The sequence below is a fragment of the Phyllostomus discolor genome, chromosome 10 (genome assembly GCF_004126475.2).
Source record: "Phyllostomus discolor isolate MPI-MPIP mPhyDis1 chromosome 10, mPhyDis1.pri.v3, whole genome shotgun sequence".
Classification (NCBI taxonomy): Eukaryota; Metazoa; Chordata; class Mammalia; order Chiroptera; family Phyllostomidae; genus Phyllostomus; species Phyllostomus discolor.
In genome coordinates this window covers 94,619,967-94,642,363 of record NC_040912.2, presented here as the reverse complement: position 1 = coordinate 94,642,363, position 22,397 = coordinate 94,619,967, and the positions used below count along the sequence as shown (strand labels likewise).

The 22,397-nt window shown below is 58.3% G+C and overlaps 1 protein-coding gene across 2 annotated transcripts; it reads right to left on the bottom strand.

Moving 5' to 3' along the window:
• Nucleotides 1-404: 404 nt before the first annotated feature.
• RNF32 (ring finger protein 32) lies at nucleotides 405-22,154 on the bottom strand. 2 transcript variants are annotated; one of them, XM_036011070.1, is made up of 9 exons: nucleotides 21,917-22,153; nucleotides 20,345-20,435; nucleotides 19,560-19,824; nucleotides 18,035-18,177; nucleotides 14,645-14,677; nucleotides 13,982-14,106; nucleotides 13,773-13,881; nucleotides 1,805-1,972; nucleotides 405-1,221 (listed from the first exon to the last, which is right to left on the bottom strand). In XM_036011070.1, the coding sequence occupies exons 2-9, from the start codon at nucleotides 20,357-20,359 to the stop codon at nucleotides 979-981; spliced, it is 1,101 nt and encodes a 366-aa protein (XP_035866963.1). In that variant the 5' UTR covers nucleotides 20,360-20,435; nucleotides 21,917-22,153; the 3' UTR covers nucleotides 405-978. The 2 variants fall into 2 exon arrangements, with proteins under 2 accessions (XP_035866963.1, XP_035866964.1); XM_036011071.1 differs by lacking the exon at nucleotides 14,645-14,677 and having other exon boundaries at nucleotides 21,917-22,154.
• Nucleotides 22,155-22,397: the final 243 nt, after the last annotated feature.

Sequence of the window (22,397 nt, the reverse complement as noted above, 5' to 3'; positions counted from 1 at the left end):
TGCTGGGGCTGCAGCCATGTGGTCCTGGATGCCCAAGCGTGGCCCGCAGACCACCGCCGCCTGCCCTTCCCAGCAGGTGAGGGCACTCACTGGGGACCCGGGGCACAGGGGGTGTTGGGCCACCAGCCATGAGCTGGACGGAGACGTGAGTGGCGGCTGCTGAGAGCAGACCCGCTGCCCGCCCCGCCCCGCCACACCCCCTCATCCCGCCGCTGGGACTTGGGACGCCATTTGTTGCAGCTGCTGGGTGTGCAGCCCTCATAACTGTCCCTGGCCATGCTCATCTCCCTGCTCCTGGAGAGAGCCCCCCGGGGTCAGGACACTTCCCATCAAGAGGTTATGGGTTTCGTCAGGGCTGAGCTCAAACGGAGTGGCCCTGAGTTGTGAAAAAGTGGTTGAGTGTCTCCTAGAGCCAAATGGTTTATTTTTACGCTTGGGTTCACGCACACAAGTGCCACCGGGAGGGACGTGTCACACGGAGGAGGGAAGCAGTTCCTGCAGAGTGTTCCAGTGGCGGAGGGGCCACGAGGCCCTGGGTGGTCTCTGGCGACCCGGCTCAGGTCACCTGTGACGGGCAGTAGCCACGCCCCCAGGGGCTGCCCAGAGCCTCGTGAGCTGGCCAGGGAGCTGGCCTGCTGGCCTGGGAGTGGGCAGGCGCGTGCTGTCCCGGGGCACCCGAGGTCCGCCGGGCGCACGCAGGTCGGCAAGGCACAGGGCCTCAGAAACTCCAGTTTCAGCCGTCCCCGCTTGCTTCAACTGATGGGATTCACAAACTTGAAGTTTTCTTTCTCTAGAGACGAAAACCAGGTCGGTTGTCACTTTTTAAAATACAGTTATGCTTCCCGTGTGCAAGTATTAAACAGCTTCTTCGCTGCAGAACAGCTTACACTGTAGTGCTCAACCCCAAACTCCCACGATCCATCCCAAATCAAGGTCGACGTTGCCCCCGAATGATGGGAGTTCTTCCTTCCTGCGAACTCAACTCTCCAGAACCCTCTTCTGGTAGCAGGAGCGGCAGAGGGGGCAGACGTGGAAGGGGGAGGCGTCCCCCCAGGACAGCCGCTCCAGGGCCAGCAGGCAGGCGTGGTGGAACACGTGCGAGCAGGACAGGAGCACCGTGGGCCGTGCCGGTGCGCCGCCGCCCGCCCCCGAGGGGCCGCCGGGGCCCACGGACAGCGGCGTGAGGCAGATGGAGCACTCGTGGGTGTCCCGGCGCAGCGCCTGCAACACAGAGGGGGCGTGAGCTGGGCCGGGGGTGCCCGAGAGCCCGGGCCCTCTGCAAGGAACGAACGAGGTGCGTTCTGCATGCAGGACGCCGAGGGTGTGCTGGGTGTGCGCACGTCCCCTGCTGCTTGTGTGAGAAGGGGAATGGGGAGTCACCTGCCCGTGCTAAGAAATTGGAAGGCAACCTTTTATAACATGCTGAGCACCGGGAATCTAGGTTTCCCTTGAAGCAACGGGGTGGCCTTTTTCGGAAGACGACTCGTTGGAGCCGCGAAACACTTTTACTAAGTGTCCGGTGTTCAGGACACTGGGGTCAGTGTTTCCTCTGCTGGGATCCCCACGGCCACCGCAGACCCAAGGGGAGGCCAGGGCACGGTGGGGGGCGGACACGCAGTGGGGCTGCTCCCTTTGGTGTTTTCACCGCTCCCAGGTCGGCACCCTCAAGGCAGACTCTCCACCTGAAGGGCCTTGCAGTCACCCCGGAGCAGGTGACGCAGGTCCAAGGGACCCCGGGTCTCCCCTCCGCGGTCACCACAGCCCCCTGGTGGCCGGGCCGCTGCGGTCACCCAGCCACACCTACCTGCGCCCGGATCTGCTGCCAGTCGTCGTCCGTGAGCCTGCGGCCGCACTGCTGGTCCAGCTGCTGCAGGACGCTGCGGTTGACGGCCAGGCAGTGGTCGATTTCCGCCAGGAGCTCGTCGATGTCCGTGTGGTAGGAGCAGAGCATGCGCTGGCTGATCTCTGTGAACTGAGGACGGGAGCCGCTCACCTGCTGAGCTCGGGGTCTCGGGCAGGCGGGAGCGGGAGGGAGCGGAGCACCTCTGGAGTCCCCACCACCTTCCGCACCGACTCCCTGCAGGTCTCTGCCTTCGAGTAGTATTTTTTGGGAAGCCAACGTGGCTCTCTGCCTGATGACCCCACACCCAGGAGATCCATGCCGAGAGATCACCCAAAAGGCCGAGGCCTGGTGGTTCGCTCTGGTGTCATCAGCGAGGAAGACGCCAACATTAAAAGTTGACAGGAGAAAGGAGCAACAGTTTTATGAAATTAGCTGTCTGTCATCCTGCCCTGGCACCCTTCACTGTCACTTGAGGAGGACGGTGGCGACACAATGCCACCGTCTCCCCCTGCTCCCGGGACAGCCGGCACCAGACCAGGGCTGGTGCGTGGGTCTCTGTTGGCCGGCCGCCTTCCCACTGTGGCTGCAGATTATGAATTACTGTTTTAGCGTGACCATAAAAAGGGAAATCGGGAAAGATGATCACCTTCTGTTAAACGAGTTTTTCTGTCTGTTTTTCTCACTGAGCTCTGAAATCACGATTTGAAAACCCCCACGGCCTAAGGACCTTACAGATCTCTGGACAGAAGCGGATGCAATCAAGTGACTGATGGCTGTCTGCCCCTTTGCTACAGAACAGAACTTCAGGATGTAAAATTGTCTTTCTTACTGCTAGCAGAGACATGGGGGCAGCATATTACCGTGCATCTCTAACTTGTACCAAGTTCGCTTTGACAGTAGTGTGCTTAGATACGGTCTCTAATGTCCCCCAAGCTCAGTTCTTTCCATACAGCACTATCATTTTGACCCAAGATGTAGAGAAGACTCCTCTGGACTCGGGTCTGGCCACGGGCCCTGATTTGGGAATCTTTCCTATGGGGCTCACCCTGCTCTCTGCGAATTTTAACTTCTGGAAGTAGGAAGGCTCCAACCCTTCTGCATGTGCCCTTCCCGTGGGAGGCCGTCACCGCCCTTTTTAAAAACGTAAAGTCCTATAGATAAGGATTTATTATGAAGTTGACATGTCTTCAACTTCACTAGGCTTTTTATGGAGACTGGCTGTTTCCGTTAGTGTTTTGGGTGCCGATGGTTTGCCCCTTTTCCCGTGAGTCCTGCAGGATTTGGGGGGAATATTTGCATTCACAGAAGCACCGAGGCGGGTGAGAGAGGCCTGGCCGCGAGGCCTCCAGGAGTCCGGGGGTGGGGGGCGGGGAAGGCCTGGCTCGGGGGTGCGGTTCAGTTGTGCACACCTGGCTGGTCGGGGAGGACGGGCACTCGCTGCCGAGCAGATCTCACCAGACAGACCGGAGACAGCGGGGGCACACCGGGGAGGCCCGGAGCGAAGGTGCATGGTACACTTAAAACAGCTCCCGAGCCCGACGGCTGTTAGAGCTTCCTGGAAAGTAACACTTCGAGCACCTCCAGGTGGGCCCCGCCCCACATCGGCGATCGTAAACCCTCCGGGGCCGGGTTTGAAAAAGGGTTTAAAGAGGTGAAGTTAGTTTTAGTGATGTTTTTACTTGACCCACCACACCCCGGGCACTATCGTTTCACACGGTGTCGAGTCGAGCGAGCTACGAAGGGGACCCTTCCCGGTCTTGTTCCTCGTCGAGCCCCGACGGGCCGCGTGCACGGCGCGCTTTCAGCCCGTCCCACCCGGGCCGGCTCCCTCCAGGGCTCCTCCAGCGGCCCGCCTGCCACAGCGCAGGCCGATGGCCCCTCGCGGGCAGGGGCCCTGTCGTCCGAGGCGCAGCCCGGCGGCCAGTCCTTCGTCAGACCGTGGAAGGCCCATCTGCCGCGAATGGCAGCGGAAGCACCCGCTGCTGAGGCCGCCACGCCACCCGGACTCTGCCGCGCGGCCGACTCGGTCACACGCACGAAGAGCACACGCTCCGGTGGTAACGGTGCAGGGGGCACGGGGAGCGCTGCGGCCGTCAGCACCGGCGGCCTTTCGCGTCCTCAAGGACACGCTCTGGACGTGACGGGGCCGTGGGGTGGTCACACGCCCGCCGACACGCAGGCCTGTGCCCAGCAGCACGGCTCGGCAGCGCGAGCGCGCCCAGCCCTACGGCTGCCGCCGCACAGGACGCCGGCCGCGCGTGCACGGCACGTACGGAGAGACGTCAGGAGGTACGTCGTGTCCGGAGGGACGTCACGTCAGGTCTGGAGGACGTCACGGCGGGACGGCCGGCCCGTGGCGGCGGCAGGACTTCCGGCCCCGTTGCTCTGGCGCCCGCGGCTGTCCCCGTGCCTGTGGGGACTGAGACGTCGTGGGGCCAGGACGCGTCGTGTGGAGCCCCGGGCGGACGGCGGCGCGGGAGCCCCTCAGCGCTGAGCCCGCGAGGACGCGGCGGCCCTGGGGCGTGGCCGAGGTCGGTGAGACTCCGGGCGGGGCGCGGGCCGGGCTGCGCGCCGCGTCGGTCAGGCTGGGGGCGAGCGCCGGTCGTGTCGCGGCCCCGGGGCCCTGTGTCGGGGCCTTGCGGCCCACAGCCCGCGCTGCTGGCCTGTCAGGGCTCCGTGATCTCGAGGAAGAGACGGGGCGGGGGGAGGGGACGCGCCGCCCCCACGTCCTGGAAGGGCCGCGGGACGCCGAAGGCTCGGGACGCGCGGTGTTGGTGGAGGCGCGCGCTGCTCTTGCGCCTGCGCGGTGAGCGCCTTCCCTGCCGCCCGCGCGGTTGGGCCCGGACGCGGCGAGCGCGGCGCTGACGCGCCCCCCGGCGTCCCCAGTCCCCGGGCGCCCGCGCCGCCGCGAGGGCACGGTGAGCACGTGTTCGCGCGCGGGAGCCCCGCGCGGGTGCTGTCGACGGCGCTGCCCCGGCCGCGGGCCGTCCGCGCGGGGGCGCCGGCTGGCGCAGGCCTGAGGTCGGGGAATCCTGGCGAGGCCGCCGGACTTCCGCCGCATCCGGGCTCCCTCCGGGGCGAGGGCGCGCGCAGCTCGCGGCCGCAGGTGGCCCTGGGGACGCGGGCCTTCCTGCTGGCGGGCGCGGTGCGCGCCTGCTGCGCTCCTCCCGTCTGGGCGCGGCTGCGCTCTCAGTTCAGTTCTCCGTGTGTTTCGGTTTCGCGTCCAATTTTTTTTGACCAACAGGTTGTTTAGAACCGTTTTCTGGCTGACACATCTGATAAGGGGTCAACGTCCAAAATTTATGCAGTCCTCACAAAACTCAACGCCAAAAAGCGCACAAGCCAGTTACAGCTTGGACGCAGGACCTGCGCAGGACCTGCCCAGACCGACTGCAGGAGCACACACGGAGGGCCCAGCGGCACAGGAAGGACGCCCAGCCTCACCAGCCTCAGAGAGATGCAGAGTAGAAACACAATGAGATGCCACCTCACACACCAAAAACAAACCAACAAACAAGCGCTGGTGAGGGTGGGGAGACGAGGGGACCCCAGTGCACTGCTGGTGGGGATGCAGGCTGGGGCAGCCTCTGTGGAGAACAGTACGGAGTTTCCTCAGAAAACTAAAGATGGAGCTGCCTTGTGATGGGATTCTACCCCAAGAGCCCTGAAACACCAATCCAAAAGAACCTGTGCACCCCATGTTCACAGCAGCACAGTTCACAATAGCCAAGTGCTGGAAACAGCCTAAGTGCCCATCAGTAAACGAGTGGATCAAAGAACTGTGGTCCATTCACACAGTGGAACACTACGCAGCCGAGAGAAAGAAGGAGCTCCTACCCTTTGCAACAGCGTGGGTGGAGCTGGAGAGCATTGTGCTGAGTGAAGAAGTCCGGCGGAGAGGGACAGATACCATATGACCTCACCTTTAACAGGAACCTAATCGTCAAAATGAACAGGCAAGACAGAGACAGACTCATAGACAGAGGGCGGAGAGAGTAGTGGTGGTGGGGAGGCGAGGGGGTGGGGGGATGGCACAAAAAGGAAAAAGGACTCACGGACATGGACAACAGTGTGGTGATTGCTGGGTGGAGGGGGATATAAGGAGACTGAATGGTAAGGGGAAAAATATAATAAAGATTAAATCAATAAAAAATAAAAATAAAAAAATCGAAGTTGTCACTTAATCCTAAGTTACATGACATTTTGTCAATGAGAAAAATAACGATTTTCTTCATGTGTGGTGGTGGCTGAAGACTATTAAGTAGCAGTTTATCCTGTCTCAGCCGTACAACTTGAACTTTGCCGATCAGCCCTCACTCTGTGAGCGACCGAAGGCCCGGAACAGTGGGAGAAGGAGTGGCGTGAGTGCTCTGGGAATTGCAGCTCTTCTGGCAGGCTCTGCGCCCGCTTGGGGCCACCCAGCCAGGACACCCGCTCACTCCTCGGCCTCGAGACTGCAGTGGGGGCAGCGTGCTGGTCCAGGAGGTGGCCATACGGCAGGATGCTTGCCTGGTGCCCACAGTCTCGTTGGCACGGCCCTCCCATCTCCCGCTTTGTCCAGCATGGTGTCCACATACCCTGTGGAGGCTGAAGACCTATGGGCCCACGCCACCGGTCACCCTTGCTGCCTCCCTTTGTGAGTCCGTGTGCATCTGGCCTCTCACACTTGGGTGGGAAGTGAGCTCCCGCTCTCGACTCGAAGGGCACCTCCGGCCCTTCCTCTGACACTTCTCACGGCTGGGTGCTGTTTTCTCCTGCTGGTGTGTGCTTGTCTGTCGGAAGGAGTTCTTGGACTCGAGGACGAGCCTCACTCATTTGGTGAGGCCCTTACCATTCGATGCAAATCTTCGGCAGAGGTCGGCAGTGCATTAGAAGTGCACCTGGTGTGCACACCGGGGGGAGGTGCAGGGCGATGCTCCTTTTGGGGTGGAGAAGCAACGACGTGTGTATCGGTTTTGCGGTGACTGCCCGTTTCGAGATACCATACAACATGGGTGTTTAGCTTATGACATGACCTTGACATCAGCGTGTTAATAAGTGTACGGAGCAGCCTTCAGTGTGTGCTTCAGGCAAGTTTCTGAACGTGAGCCGGTGTGAGTGCCTTCATCCTTGTAGCTTCAAGTGTTTGGGGTTAGCAAGGGAAATATTTTACAAAGTTAAGTATATTTATTGACTACCTACTGTAGCCACTTCAAAGCCATGTGCTAAGTGTAGCTTTTATGAAATATTTCTTAAATACCAAGTTCCTACATGCTCACCGCCCACCTGCCTTTGCTACCCTCCTCACTGGTCCATGGGTCAGATGCCCTTAGTAAACGAAGGGCAAGGCCTAGCCCCTCTCAGCGCCCCCAAAAAGACACTTGAGTGCTACTTTTTAATAAAAAATAGTGGTCAGTATTTTTTTCTAGAAGTAGACAAAATATGTAAAATTTCCAATTTCAATGAGAACGACCGTTATCATATATTTTCCTTTCAAGTCTCATATTTCAGATATTTGTAAGTAGTTAAGAGTCTGGGTTATTGATATGTAAAGCAACTCCTGGTCATTACAAGCGACGCACAGGCCGAACATTAAAAAGTGCCCAGGTGAACTCTGTCTGCCCAGGAGTGATCCATCTTGATGTCAGCAAATTGCTTACTAATGTGTTGACTTAGGGCCGCCCTCAAAAGCAAAATGAAAAGCCTGGAATTTACAGCATATCAATGAATCAGTTGATAAGCTTTTACTGGTTTAATATCCTTGCAGTCTTGCTGCTTGGAGCCACTTCAAGTTAGCAACAGAATGTTTGCCATCTCCGTGTGATAAAGGAGCTCAAAGGACTAAACAAACTTTCAGACCATTACGCTGTTTGGCGAGATGTAAACGAAAAAAGGAAGAGAAATCTCACGGGAGGGTGTGGGAGCGGCGGCCCCTGAAGCCGACCAGGCTGACAAATCACTAACTTTCTAAACAACGGTCAGGACTTTTAGCTTGGGTGGAGATAATATAATGCATTTGAAAAGTTTTAATTGCAGCCATAAAAAACCATGCCTCAATTATATGACATACGCTAGCAGAACTTCCAGATAAGGATCAAAGGCTTTCAACGAACGTGCAACCGCTGCATTCTGGGCAGCACTCGGCGCTCTGTGCACGCTGCTGACAGGCGTGAGCGCGCAGCCCCGGGACCTCTCGGGAGCTTTGATCTGAGCTCACCGCGCCCCTGGACTGCCGCGCTGTCCTCGCAGCTCCGATGCCCCTCTGGCGAGCGCTGCTGACTCCAGGTCAGCTCTCGACACTCACTCACAGGCGCAGAACTCAGCATTGGAGCCACCTGCGGGTTCCTAGCCCAGGACTGCCGTCTGTTTGAAAGGAACGGCATCACCCTGCTCTGGTTTAGTCTCGTTAGGAGTGTGCCAGTGACATCTTAAAGCGAGGCAAGTCTGTGAAAAGGAATTCTGGGTAGGGAAGCACTAGCAGTTGTAGAAAGGTGACCTCTGTGTTGTTTAAATTAGCTAACACCCAGTAGAAACATGAAAACCGAAGAAGAGACTTCATTAGTTCCCCCTGTAAGAAGAGTGAAAATGCAAGGCCACGGCTCTTTCACAGGGAAGATAGATTGATATGTAAAAATAGAATGGCCCGAGCTAATCTAATCTAGGGTATTAAAGACGTATCCATCTTCTCGAGCTCTTGAAACTTTAAAGGAAACAAGAACTTCCTAATTTATTGTGCCTAAAAATAGCTCCCTATTATCCCTCTTTGCTTTCCCCCACCATTGATTAGACTTTTTCCCTGAAGGTGACTTATCATTGGTCCAGCCCAGTGGTTCCCAAGTACGGCAGAGAAGTTTTCACCCACTTGCCAGGGAAGGAGAAAAGTGATCAGTGGAGTGGACTTTTCGTGCCGCTGTATGTCTTCACAGTTATCTCCTTTAGTGTGTGGCCAAGTAGGCCTGCTTCTGTGGTGTGGGCACGGTGTTTCTTTTCTGAGGCGATTCCGACAGGCCCAGTGGTCTGGGGACCACGGGGTACGCAGGTGCACAGGCTTCTGGGGAGGAGGGAGGCCCTGCTGCTGGGGGTCCCGCTGAGGAGTCCTGGGCTGCTGGGGGCCGTCACTGCCATTGACTGCGGGGTGTGTCACATGACTGACTGCTCCTAGGGGCGGGCACTTGCAGTTTTTAAGACTGAAATACAGTGAATTTGCTCGGGTTTAACACTCACCAGTAGTGAGCATGGAGACACAGCTGAGGAGTGCGGCTGCTGGTGCACACGTCAGCCCAGGTCAGAGCCTGCAGCTGTCCCCAGGCGTCCAGGGGCTCGCCGTGTCTGACCCGGCCAGCTGCTGCACATCCTGCTCCGTGAGCTCTGCAGCTTCTGAAGCTGGGGCTTAGATCTCTGGTGGTTCCTCACACTTGGTGGTGGTGGGTGGTGGGGTGCTGGCACATGGACAGACCGGTGTCAGAGGCCGGGCTGAGAGCCACACCTCTGCAGGAGTGTCCGCTGACTGTCACAAAGCTGGTTCCCCAGCCGAGGGGCCTTGAGGGGGCCACTGCTTGTTCTGGCTGTGGAATTCATTTATTTTTAAATGGGCACTGGTTCTTCTGAAGCTGGATTTGAGTGTACATGTTAGTTCTGGAAAACCAGGAGGCTAAATGAGAAACCCAGACTGGAAACCAATACTAGGCTGGCCAAAAAGTTCGTTCGTTTTTTCCTGTAAGACGGCTCTAGTAGCACTTAGTTGTCTTTACTTTGTTCGAAACAGTTTTGTTAGGTCGTATTGTGACAACTGTCAGATCAGCATATAGTTAAAAAAACACAATTGAATTTCTGTGCATCCATTTTACTAGTGAAGATGGAGGAAAATAAGGAACGTTTTCAGCATATTATGCTTTACTATCTCAAGAAAGGTGAAAACGCAGTGGAAACGTCCAAGAAGATCTGTGCGGTGTGTGGAGAAGGCGCCGTGACTGAGCGAGTGTGTCGGACAGAAGCGGTTTGCGAAGTTCTGTGCTGGAGGTTTCCCGCTGGATGAGGGTCCATGGTTGGGAAGACCAGGTGAAGCTGACAGCGATCAAATCGAGAGAGTAATTGAGAGTAACCAACATTATACCACGCAGGAGATAGCTGATGTACTCAAAATACCCAAATCAGTAAGTTACTGGTGAAAATGAAAACGTGTCTTTTGTTCTGTGGACAGAACTGACAGGACTTTTTGGCCAGCCCAGCAGGATGTGGGCGAGCTTGAGGCTAGGACTCGATGGTGCAGGATGCTATCACACTGAAGTGACCGCCACCTTGGGGTCAGCTGGTGCCCCATCACCCCCCACAGCTACTGCCACTTTTCTGTGGGGAGAGTGTTGCAGGGTCGCCGTCTCAGCGGCCTCCCAGCACGGGACGAGGTTGCACTGACTGTGGTCCCAGCCACGTGGTAGCGCTGTGGAGCCCGTTCATCTGTGACTGGAGGGGTGGCCCCTGACCGGCGTCTCCCAGCTGCCTGGCAGCTGCTGGTCTCCTGTCGCTGTCCTGTGGGTTTGACTGTAGGCCATGCCTGTGAGTGGTGCCCTATAGGCTGTGCCTGTGGCTTACTTCACCTAGCACGATGCCCTCAGGGTCCACCCATGGCCTTGCTGGTGGCGGGCTTTCTCCCTCTCTCCCAGCTGAAAAGCAGCCTGGACTCTGGCAGCCTGCCTGCCATCCGCATCGTCTTCATCACTCACCGTGGATGGGCCCGCACACTGTTGCCGTGTCTTGCCGGCTATGAACACACGGCGGTGTCATGGGGTGCAGGCGTCTCTGAGACCCTGACCTCATTTCCTGGAATAAATCTCAGAAGTGGGGTTGCTGGATGATACGGCAGTTCTATTTTTAATTTTTGAGGAACATCCCTGTTCTTTTCCACAGTGGCTGAGCCAGTTGATGCCCCCGCACACGACACACGGGTCCCCTTTCTCCGCATCTTCGCCAGTGCTGGTCGTCTCCGGTTTTTGATGGCAGACACCCCGACAGCTGAGGAGTGCACTCAGTGTGGTGTGGGTGTGCGTGTGTGTTTCCCTGACGACGAGTGATGGGAGCACCTTTTCATGTACTGGCTAGCCATCTGGATGTCTCCTTTGGAGAGACGTCTGTTTGGGTCCTGTGTCCCCCGTGCAGTCAGACTGTGTGTTCTGTTGCGGGTGGGTCTCGGGGGCTCTCTGCGCAGTGTGAGGGCCGAGCCCCGTCAGGCGCAGGGCTTGCCAGTGTGTTCCTGCCCCGCAGGCGGCCTGCACACTCGGTTGCTCGTTTCCTCGCTGTGCAGAAGCTCTTTGCTCCCATTTGTTTACTTGTTATTTATTTTGCTGTTTTTGCTATTACTGTTCACGTTACATCTAAAAAGTTATTGCCAAGACCAGCGTCGAGACTTTTCTGTCTTTTCTTCTGGGAATTCTGTGGTTCCAGGTCTTAAGACTAACTTAATGAAGGCTTTAATCCATCTTCAGGTCATTTTTGTTACACCCTCTGGAATTGACCCTTCACCATGTGTAATGGGCCTTGTCACTTGCTGGAGCTTCTGGGTCGAAGTCCGTTTTGCCTGCTGAACGTGAACCGAGAAGTGCGAGGGCACGCTCCAGCTCGGGCACGCTCCTGCGCTCCGCTCCCGGGGCGCCGCCTGCCCCCGCGCTCCAAGCGTGCACCCTCAGCGTCTCTCGTGGGCCACGTGCGGCTGGGCCTTCAGCCTTTAACCTGCTCGCTTGTCCTTTGAGTCGTTTTAGACTTTTGCTGGGAGAAATTAGCCTGTCCACGTTGAGTGACCGTGGGAGGTAAGGATTGCTGCCCCACCTTGCTGGTCTGTGACTGTGTTGTAGCTCCAGACTGCTTTGTTGGGGGACATGCCCCAGCTGCCTCTCCTCTGTGGCCTCGGGGCCTCACAGTCGCAGCCAGCCGAGGGTGGGGGGGAGGGAAGCGCAGAGAAGGGTGAGGAGCAGGTGGCGGCCAGGAGCCCCAGATCGCGGGGCTCTGGAGGCCGCTGGAGCCCGGGAAGCAAAGCCGTGCGCAGAAAGCAGGAGCAACTACAAAGCTGGTGCAACAAACCGATCTCACCAAATTAGCACTTTAGGGGAGAGAGGTCTGAATCACAGCATGCACGTGTGTGCGCAGGCACACAGTCCGTTGAGTCTCACCTCTCTGCTTTGTGTGGGAGGAAGCACAGTGTAGCCCGCAGTTTTAAAGCTTATTAAAACAGTGGGTGCAGATGAACAAATACGAGCTAAAATGACCATCGAACCTGTAGTTACAATGTTGTCGCAGAAAATCGTGAATCATTTATGATTGGAGAGCCAACATTGTCGTATTCTGGAGTTGCTGGGAGTAACCGAGAGAGTGCACGGCGGAGCGAAACCTGGACGGGTGCCAGGGGAGGGTGCACGGCAGTCGTGACCCAGGAGTGAGGGACAGCAGGAGAGGCGACCGGCCTCTGGGGGCGGAGGGAGGACGGTGCTGAGGACACAACCGGTCGGCCAGGAGACCAGGTTCCCTGAGGCGGCGAGCACGGGGGACCGCAGGTCGGGCTGAGACGGTGTCGTGGCCTAGGGGCAAGGACTCCTAAGAGCAGATGAGCTCTGAGGAGCCGAGCCCCAGAGGAGGTGAGCCGGACGCTCTCCAAGCAGACATAGGGGAGAGGCTCAGGGCCCAGGGGGAAGGAGGCAGCACGCACGGTTTTCAGCCGGTCACTCGCCAGTCTGAGCTGGTTTGCTGCCTCTCCTGCAGAACCAGGATGTCTGGGGCTCTGCAGGAGAGAACGGGATGGGGTCTTGCATGGGGACTCTGTCTCCCTTCCCTAAATGAGGGCACGACTGACTGGGACATGTGATCGTTCCACACACAAACGTGGACAAATGTGGACCTGCAGTCCTGTCCACAGCCTCCCTCTGCTGCTCGCCCCACCCCTCCCAGGGCCAGAGCCCTCCTGCGGGGCCTGCCCCGCCCACCTTGGAGGGGGCACCGCCCAGCGCAAGGACGGTGGCACCGCGGCATCTCATCTCTCCACCCCCGGCCCCGATGGCTTTGTCGTCAGGGTGAACAGTTTCAGGGGGTTTGCTCCCACAGAGTGTTTCATGCTGTCCTACCGCTGAGGACAGAGCAAGTGGGCTTTCTCGGTTACTCTGAGACCTCACACGGAGCCACGGTTCTGTTTCTTTTTTCCGTCACCGTGGTGCCTGCGTTGCTGGGAGGGCTGCCTGAGGGAAGGGCACTGGATGTCAGCTGCGACAGAGGCCCGGGTCCCCTTCCTCCAGGGTCCCCGAGCAGCGCTGACACGAGAATGTCAGGGCTGTGTGAAGGCGCAGGGATCAGCACCTCGGCAGAGGAAGTCCGACTGGGCATCTGAGGACACCGGGAGCCTGTGAGTGAGCCCGCCCTCTGCCCCCAAAGCACGGGGCGGGAGAAGCTAGGGATGGAGGGGCCTCTGTACGGTGAGGAGTAAGTGACTGTCATCACTCAGGACCCCAATGGAGCAGGGATCTGAACTCCGTGTATCCTGGGGCGTGACCACGGGGTTCCGCCTGAGGGTCTGAGCTAACACCCCATCCGAACGCCCGCCGCCCTGTGACGCCGCGATGGACAGGGACTGGAGCAACACGCGAATGGTTACAGTGAGTGCCTGCTTCCCGGCGCCCTCCGTGAACGCCGCTCTGATTCTGAGCGCGCCCCGCAGGGCAGAGGGTCGCCCCGCCCCATCGCAGAGGCGGCCGGGGCGGCGGGCAGCTGTTGTCGGCCTGACGCACAAGGCTGGTGAGGGTTGAGCTGGGATTTGAACGCAGGCTTCGCTCCCCCCCCCCCCCCCCCCCCCGCCTGCCCTTTTTGCGAGGGACACGTGATGGAAACTGTTAAACAAACCAAAAAAATACATAAAAAATGGCTAAAAGAAAGGGTAGAAACTGAAGTTTCTGGAGGGTGAAGGGTCTGTACCTACCTTTTCTTCAAAGAACTTCCTCCTCAGCCTGGCGTCGGTGGGTGGCAGCGTCCTCCTCAGGTCCCGGTACCACTTCCTGACCACGTGTCCCCGCCAGCAGGCTTGGATCCTGGAGCACGCATTGGAGGGGGGCTGTCAGGGCCCAGGGCCCAGGGCCCTGGCGCCCCGCCGCCACTGCAGTGGGGCCCCCGGGGCAGGGCCCTCCTCACCTTGTCACGCACTTTCTTCTGAACAGCTGGGCCCCGTCGTGGATCACTCGGGTCTGGTACTGGTTCTTTCTGCAGAGGGGACAGGTTTTCTTACCTGTGAACTTTTCAAAGGCCTGGAGGCACGCCTGAAGAGAGACATTTCACTTACGTCTTTGCGAGTGATCACTCATAACCACACTTCTACTTCTCATGTAACTACAGTGTTCCTTCCTCTGGTGACCACGAGACTTGGTGTGCTTGAGATCGCGAACAAGTTTCGTCAGATGTTAACACCTTCCTCACGCAGCTTGCTCCCCCACATGGCCTTTTACAGGAGCACGCATGCAGATACGCCCAGACCTCTGGCACCAGCCCGCGTAAAGGCAGAGGGCACTGTGTCCAGGGTGGCCCTGCGGCCACTCACAGGGTGCGGGCTGTCACTCCCGCTGACGGACATCACTGACAGTCCGCTAGACAGAGGTTTGTGTTCCCTCGTCACGTAGGATTCACGGTTTTCCCAACCAGGATGAATGGCACTGCAGCCCAGAGTCGTGTTTCTGGCTGCAGGTGGCGACTGTGGGCACCACAGATGCCCCCGGGGGGAGCCTCAGGGAGGAGGGTGCGCCCGTGCCTGGCAGCCGTGGGCGACGCGGGGGGGGGGGGGGGCGGAGACAGGCGACTCACCCTGTGGAACACGTGGGAGCAGGAGAGCAGCACCTGTCCGCGGGAGAAAAGCGTTGAGTGTCAGTCGGTGTAAGCGAGCAGCAGCGCAGACGCAGTAGTTAAAGAAACACCACATGCTTACAAGGTAAGCTGTGTCGTTTCTTTGAAAATATAAAAAAGCAAATTAAAAACCTTGATACTCATAATATTTAGTGTTTGAGTTTAGCACGGCACAGGTATATAACCTCAGTGGGAAAAGCCAAGTTCACCAGCAGTGAAGTTGAAGCCACTGAGCCACTGGATGACGCATGTTGAAAGATGAAACTGTCGTGAGTGGATGCATCTCTCGGGCAGGTCTCGGGTGGGGAGGGGACAGGGAAGGGCAAGCACACACCTTCTTCAGGGCTTTGTTCAACTACAAAGTTGTAAAAATCACAGCTTCATTGAGATATAATTCTGGTACTCAAATAGCAGCAAGTCCTGGGTACATATGAATCACTTTTAGTGTTTTAAATGTAGGGAAAGTGCAGTCACAAGAAAAACCTTCCTTTTCTGTGACCAGATTCCACTAAATAGTGACGATATCCTGGGCTGTGACAAGACAGAAGCTTAGACCCAAGAAAGAAAGAGGTGGCGGGGTCTTTTGGAAGGGAAGGTAGAGGGGAGAAGACCAGGACGGCCGCGCCCTGCACACCCTGCAGGGACTGAGCTGCAGCCACAGGCCCCGCAGAGACATCCCTCCAGCACTCTGGGCACAGTCTCAGACACTAGCCACCGGGCCTCGGGAGAACTTCCCAGTTTTTAAAGTGACCCTCCTCCTGCCTTCGTTCAGTCTACACTTTTCTTCCCGGGCGGGAAGAGCGAAAGAAATACTGGAGTAAGTGCAGCTCGGAAACCTAGAGCCTTTCCTGGAAGCTCACGGCCACCAGTAAGCCTGGGCTGGAAAAACTGAGTAACATCAGTCCTTTTAAATGGTCACCATTTAACTGAACAGCAGTCCTATGTGTACTCAGTAGAATAATCTTTCAGAGTGTCTCATCAACAGATACTTGATGGTCTGCGCTGGAGAGTGTTATACTCTGTATGTTTACAATATGCTTGTAAACGTTCATAGGCATGCACTGCTGGCAAACATCCTCTGGGATAACAGAAGGAGATGACCAGGTGGGGGGAGATGCACGGAAAGCGTCCTCCGAGTGAGGGCCCGAGTCCAGCTGCACCCGTGCGAGCTTCCCGGCCCCACCGATGTGTGCCGCCAGTCAGAGCCCTCGGCGGTCGGTCAGCGAGCAGCAGAAGAACGCCGGCTGCCGCTAGGAACTAAGGGAGACTTGGACACGGGAGCAGCAGCAAGGGCCGCAAAGTGAGCGCAGTGTCTCTGTATCCACAACCAAACGAGACACAGAATTCAGAGAGAATAAGGACAGAATGGAAGACATGCTGTGTGCGACGAGGGCGGGCCCCTCCCTTTTCGATAGGTCGGGTTGTTTACAGTGTAATTAGGAGAAGCAGTCAGTTACGAGGAAGTTCCCATAAGACCGTCAGCCTGATTCTCAACAGAAACTCTGCAGGCCAGAGGGAGTGGCAAGAAACATTCAAAGTGATGAAAAGTTGGGATCTATAACTAAGACTACTCTAGCCAGCAAAGCTGTCAGTTAGAATCAAAGGACAGATAAAGAGCTTCCCAGACAAGGAAGAGCTAAAGGAGTTCCTTGTCACCAAGCCATGTGCTACATGAAATGTTAAAGGCAGGGGTCACCAGCCTCTGGGCTGCAGGCCAGGGCCAGTCAGGAGCCGGGCCGCCCGGCAGGCGGTGAGCTTGAGTGCAATGTGCTCGAACCACCCCGAAGCCATCCCCCACCTCTCCCCAGTCCGTGGAAAAGTCATCTTCCATGAAACGGATCCCTGGTGCCCGAAACGTTGGGGACTGCTGGTTAAAGGGTCTTCTTTAAGAAGAAAAGATAAAAACGTGAACACAAATGGCAATAAGTACATATCTATCAACAATCGAATCTGAAAAACAAACCAAATGAACAAGCAGAACAGAAACAGACTCGTAGACACACAGAACAGCTGGCGGCTGCCGAGTGGGAGGGGGCGGGAGGAGGGGGGAGGAGGGTGAAGGGGCTGAGCAGCAGGGGCTGGCGGCGCAGAACAGGCCCGTGGAGGGGAAGCACGGCACGGGGCGTGTCCCGTGTGCTCCATACCATTCCCGCAGCTGCGTCCCGTGCCGGATGGGATGGTGCGAGGCGCATCGGGATGGTCACCCCGTCAGGCACACGATGTCTGGTCCCTGGGTGTGCACCCGAAGCTGACCTGACGCGTGTCCGCTGTGACTGGAAACCACAGAAGGACCAGAGAAATGGACACAAACAGGAAAAGAGGCCTCCAGGGCCTGAAGGACTCCTTGTGGCTTCATTAACTCGTGTCACACTGAAACGTTCAGTTTCCCTGGGTGGTAGTCCTGTGGTTTACGAGCTAAAATCTTTCCGAGTTCCCTGAGTTTCACAGCCGTGCGGTTAGATCCCCACAAAGAACTGGAATCCAGTGTGTGTAAAACAAGTCAAATTAGTGAAGACCGAAAGTCCCACCGTGCACTAACTCAATAACGGTGACACCAATGAAAACCACGCCGTCGGAGAGTTTACACGGCAGGGCAGCTGGCGAAGCCTGCCTTTTGCTCTGTCTGCTGCGCTTCCCGCACACGTCCGGGTGCCCGCTCCGGGGGAGGCACAGGCTGCCCTGCGGGGCATCGCTGCTGTGTGGCCGTCCGCGCAGAAGGGTCACAGCTGCAGGGAGGAGGTGCCCTGACTGCAGACTGCGGCCGACAAGGCAGACCGAGTTTGTGCACGGGAAGCCCCGAGACACACACAGGTGCTGCAGTCTGTGGAGCCCTCGGTCTGACCCTGACACATTCATGAACAGAGGCTGGGGGGCTTTCAAGAATCGTCCACAGGTTACGGAGATGGGCAAGCCTGGGTTTTCCTTTTATGTTCCAGTTCGCACACCAGCTTGAAAACTCCTTTTTGCTTCCCCTTCCCTCCGTCGGGCTGTGAACACCTCCCCACACCCTGCCCTCGGGGCCTCCCTCTGTTCAGCCTCCGCGGCCGGAGGCCTGGGAGTGCTCCGCCGCCCGTCCGGTGGCTGCCAGTGCTCCCCTGCTGAGTGCGCGGACCTGCCTGACCACAACGGGGCTCGGCTCCCCCTCGCACGGGGGCTTGCACGAAGGGAGAGAGGCACGGTGTCCCAGGGCCCCGGGGGCAGGAAGTGGAAAGGAGAAGCCTGGAGCCTGTCTCGGTGCCCAGTGCCTCGCTCACAGCGCCCACACGAGAACAGCCCCGGCTTGGTGTCCCCAGGAGCGGGACTGCCGGGCGTGCGCACCCCACCCTCCCACTACACGCCGGGGCTACACACCTGGGGGCGCAGCTGGAACTCCTCCTTGCACACCGGGCAGGGCTGCACGGAGTCCCCCTGCGACAGGGACCTCTGCCTCACTCTGTCCCACTCGTCTGCTGAGAGTGGCAGCGGGGGAGGTTCGAACAGGCCCAGCCTCTGCGCTGCAGTTAAAGCGACACAAGTAGAAATGTGGGGGACTGCTGCTGCTCCTGGACAACCGTAACCACCCTGAGCTCTGTCCCTTTCTGGAGCGCAGCCAGCTGCTGGCAGCTCAGGGTGAAACGGGAGGGTGTCTGTCGGGGGCAGTGGCAGCGGCCCCTCTGCGCCAGGCCCCGTGTCCGTGGCACTGGTGCTGGGACACGGTGACCAGAGGCACCTGTTCCCACGCCCAGCGTCTTTCGAAAGTCCTGTCTGTTTCTAACTTCCTGTGTAAAATAATTCCAGACTCCCAGAAGGCTGCAGAAACTGTAAAGCATTCTCGCGTGTCTTTATCCAGCTTCCTAAGCGCACATGGCCGACCAGGACACGAGCGTCACCCTAGCAGTGCCCATCTGCCCGTTTGGGCTTCGCTCTGGTCTCGCCCAGCTCCCTTTCCCTGACCCAGACCCCACACTGTGCTCGGCCGTCCCGTCCTCTCCGTCTCCTCCCGTCTGGGCCGGTTCCTCAGTCTTCATCTGCTTTCCTGGACCGGTGCCGCTGGTTAGGACTGGCCAGGGACGTGCAGAACGTCGTCAGTTTGGGGCTGTCTGATGCTCCCTCGGGATTAAATTCAGACGCGCACCGAGGTGAGAGTGTGCCCTTCTCAGAACGCAGGACGGGGAGACACCTGACGTTGGGGTGTGTCCCTCTGGGGGCGGTCGCCTCGGTCACTGGGCGAAGTGCCGGCCACCCCAGGTCACCCCTCTGTGAGGCCATGGCGTGCCCTCGCCGAGGATGCGGACCAGGAGGTGCCGTGGGACCGGGTCACAGCGTGAGTGTCCCACGGTGGGGGGGTGTTCTCACTGCGCTGCCTCCCGAACTGCCTGTCCTTTCCGTTCCTGGCGTCTCTGTCTCGTCAGCTGTCACTCTGCGGCGTGAGCGCTTTCTCTCTCTGTTCCTCGCGCGATCACTCACTCACGTCCATGCACGTGCACAGATACTTACTTACTGTTGTCTTCGTTCACCTGCCTAATTTGTTCCCGCCCTCATTTTTCTTAAAGATTTTACTTATTTATTTTTAGAGAGAGGGGAAGGGAGGGAGAAAGAGAGGAAGAGAAACACCAATATGTGGTTGCGTCTCGTGCGCCCCACAGCGGGGAACCTGGCCTGCAACGCAGGCATGTGTCCTGACTGGGAATCGAACTGGCGACCCTTTGGTTGCAGGCCGGCACTTAATCCACTGAGCCACACCAGCCAGGGCCCCATCCTCATTTTTAAGCTTTAGCACCTATGTATCTTTCCGTAAGACTGCAAATTATTTCTGTCCAAGGAAAATTATACTGTCAGTCTCAACTAAATTCTTTAGTGTGAAGAAGCCGAAACGTGAATGATGAGGTCAGCTTACCTAAAGTTAATGGTGGGGGTTTGGGATCGAGAACATACTCTCTTTCTGGATCAGCCTCTCTGGGGCCCTGTGTCCTCCTTTGAAGTCCTGTGTCTGTTACAGCTTTCGCATTCCTTTTTAGAGATCTGAGTGCGTTCGCTCTCTGCTGTGCCTTTGTCTGGGAAGGGTCGACCGCCGAAGGGTTCTGTAGCTGAAGGTCATGTAAGATGTGATCTTGTAAAGCAACCGCAGTGATTGCTAAGTTGCCTCGCTTACACGAGTGCCCCTGAAAAGCGGGAGAGAGTGGCACACACAGAACATTATGTGACGTGTCGCTCAGAAGACAACCGAAGCCTTCACTCTCCATCTCGAAAGCATGCTGGACCCAATCTAGCAGAGGAGAGTGCCCGACCCATCGCCAGCCGAGCTGGAGCAAAGCCCAGTCTCCGCACCTATGGTGACGGCACAGCCACACCGCTTCATCTGATCCCCAGGGCCTCTAATTACAGCATGGATAGATTTGCTGTGACCCCCGGAGGACGTGCCTGCCTGGACACATTCCGTCTCACTCTGATTAAACCAGGCTGCAGGTGAGCGTTGCTTCTCTTCTCCTAAAGAGAAGGCTGCGCTGGTGCAAGTTACAGGGAGCGGAGGGCCGTGCAGCCGAGAGGGGCTCGCCGCGAAGGCTCAGCGGACAGCCACTCGTGCAAGCACGGCTTGCAGCTGTCCCGCACGCTCGCATACAGCCGGATGAAAACACATTCACGACTGAAACCACGTGTGAGTTTCTAACGAGAGTTGTGTACCTTGTTTTTAAACATGCCAAATCAGGGAGCACTGCTGCTTGCTTGGCTGTATCAGACCATGTCATCACGTTGCATTCCTCTCATTCTTCTCCTGTGGGAACACAGTCGGCAGGAAGTCAGGGCTGGAGCGCAGGTGAGAGCGGGAACCCCCAGTGCTCAGCAGAAGGGTGCTCCGCACACGTGCAAGGAGCCTCAGCCCGAAGGCCGGGGAGCTGAGTGGAGCCTGCCCGCCAGAGCTGACGCTCACCTGGGATGGGAGGGACAGAGGGACGTTGGCACCTGCACTGTGGGGACTCGGGTGCAGGCTCCCCAGGGGCCCAGCCGCATCGGTCCCTTTGGGCGGGGGGAGAGCAGAGGGGGGATGCGGCGGCGCGTGCACGCGCACAGTACACGGGCGCACTTGGGGGTCCACTCCTGCCCCGCCTGTTAGCCAGGCAATTTACTTCTCCTCTCGTAGTCTCAGTTTTCTGGCCTTAAAACAGGTGCCGTAATACAGACACACCTGGCAGGGTTATCGTTAGGATTAATGGGACGATCTTTGTAACGTGTCTTCCGTGGGCCTTTCCCACCGAAGATGCTCCGTACAAGCCTACTGTTGCTCCACTTCCCTGCTAGAAGACTCTGAAACTGGCCCTTTCAGCTTTTGGGTGAGAGTCCAGAATATTCTGGGGAGAAACAGTGCTGAAGTAGTCTAGGAAATAGTGGTGTGGGCCTAAACGTGGGACTAGAAATGGATTAGTCCACAAGAAGGGTCGAAGACCACCCCTGTACCAGGGGAGCCTGGTAGGGTGAGCTCGCCCAGGAGCAGGGCGGGGAGAGGGCCCCGTGGGTCTGCAGTCTCCCTGCGCGGGGGCTGTTGGTGCAGACGTGTCCAGTGCGGCTCTGGACCAAGGCACACAGCAAGGGAAGTTCTGTCGCGACAGTCACTTCGTCACGACAGCGAGGTGGCAGGCGTGGGAGCAGGTCCGTGCAGACAGATGTCGCTGGAGCGTGCTACTCTGCGCGTCCTCACACTGCAGAGGTGGGCACTTCTCAGACGGTCAGCCTCACCCCCCTTTCGGCACGAGGGGCGGATCCCGAGGTGAGGCGACTGGCAAAAGCGTGTGCCGAGTCTGTGGCAAGGGCAGGGCTACACACCAAACCGGTGTCCAGTGTTAAGCGCTGAATTTAACGGGAATATTTTTCTCTGTAAACTCCAGTATTAACGACTAGTTAAAAGAGGGGCGCTTGGTGACAAAAAATACCAGTGGCGGCGCCAGAGCTCCCAATGGGCCGCCTGGACCTCAGGCTACGGAGTGAACACGCTCACTGAACACCTGCCCGAGACACAGACCTGCGGCTGAGACCGCGAGCGCACACCGGCTCTTCGCTCCCCCAACTCGGGGTTCCTCTTGGCCCACCTCGGCCGACGGTGCACCTGGGACGGCTGGAGGCGCGCGGACGGTGCGAAATTAAATGCTTGGGACGCTCTGCCCGACCTGGCCACGCCTTCGGATTCGGCGCTGGCCAGTGCCCGGTGGCGCTGGGCTTCGGAAGTCACCGGTTGCTGACCGGGACGTTTTTAGGATCGACCGGGTGCGGACCTCGGGTGCCCTGGGACCGACGGCCGTGGCAGCCCGGGGGGATGCGCAGGCGGGAGTCCCGGGGCCAGGCCCTCCTACCCCTGCAGGGGACGGTCCCTTCCCCGCTTCTCTGCCCTCTCTTGGCCTCCGCACACCCCCCACAGCCTGCGCCCTGGACCTCCGTAACCGCTCGCGGTTGCCAGGCAACCACTGCGGGCCGCGGTCATACCCCAGCGCGCATGCTCAACGGCCCAGTCATGCACTGCGCGTGTGACGAGTTCCGGCGGTGCCCCAAGCTGCTGCCGCCCCCTTCCTTGCGCCGCCCCCTTCCTTGCGCCGCCCCCCCCCGCCCCCGCCATGTTGGTGCTGCGCATGCTCGCCAGGTCCGCTAGGCCCCAGGCCTCAGCGCGCATGCGTGCGCTGGTCCGAGGCTGTATGGGGCGGGGGCTTGAGCGTAGGGGTCCCATGATCGCCAGCGCCCACCATGCTCC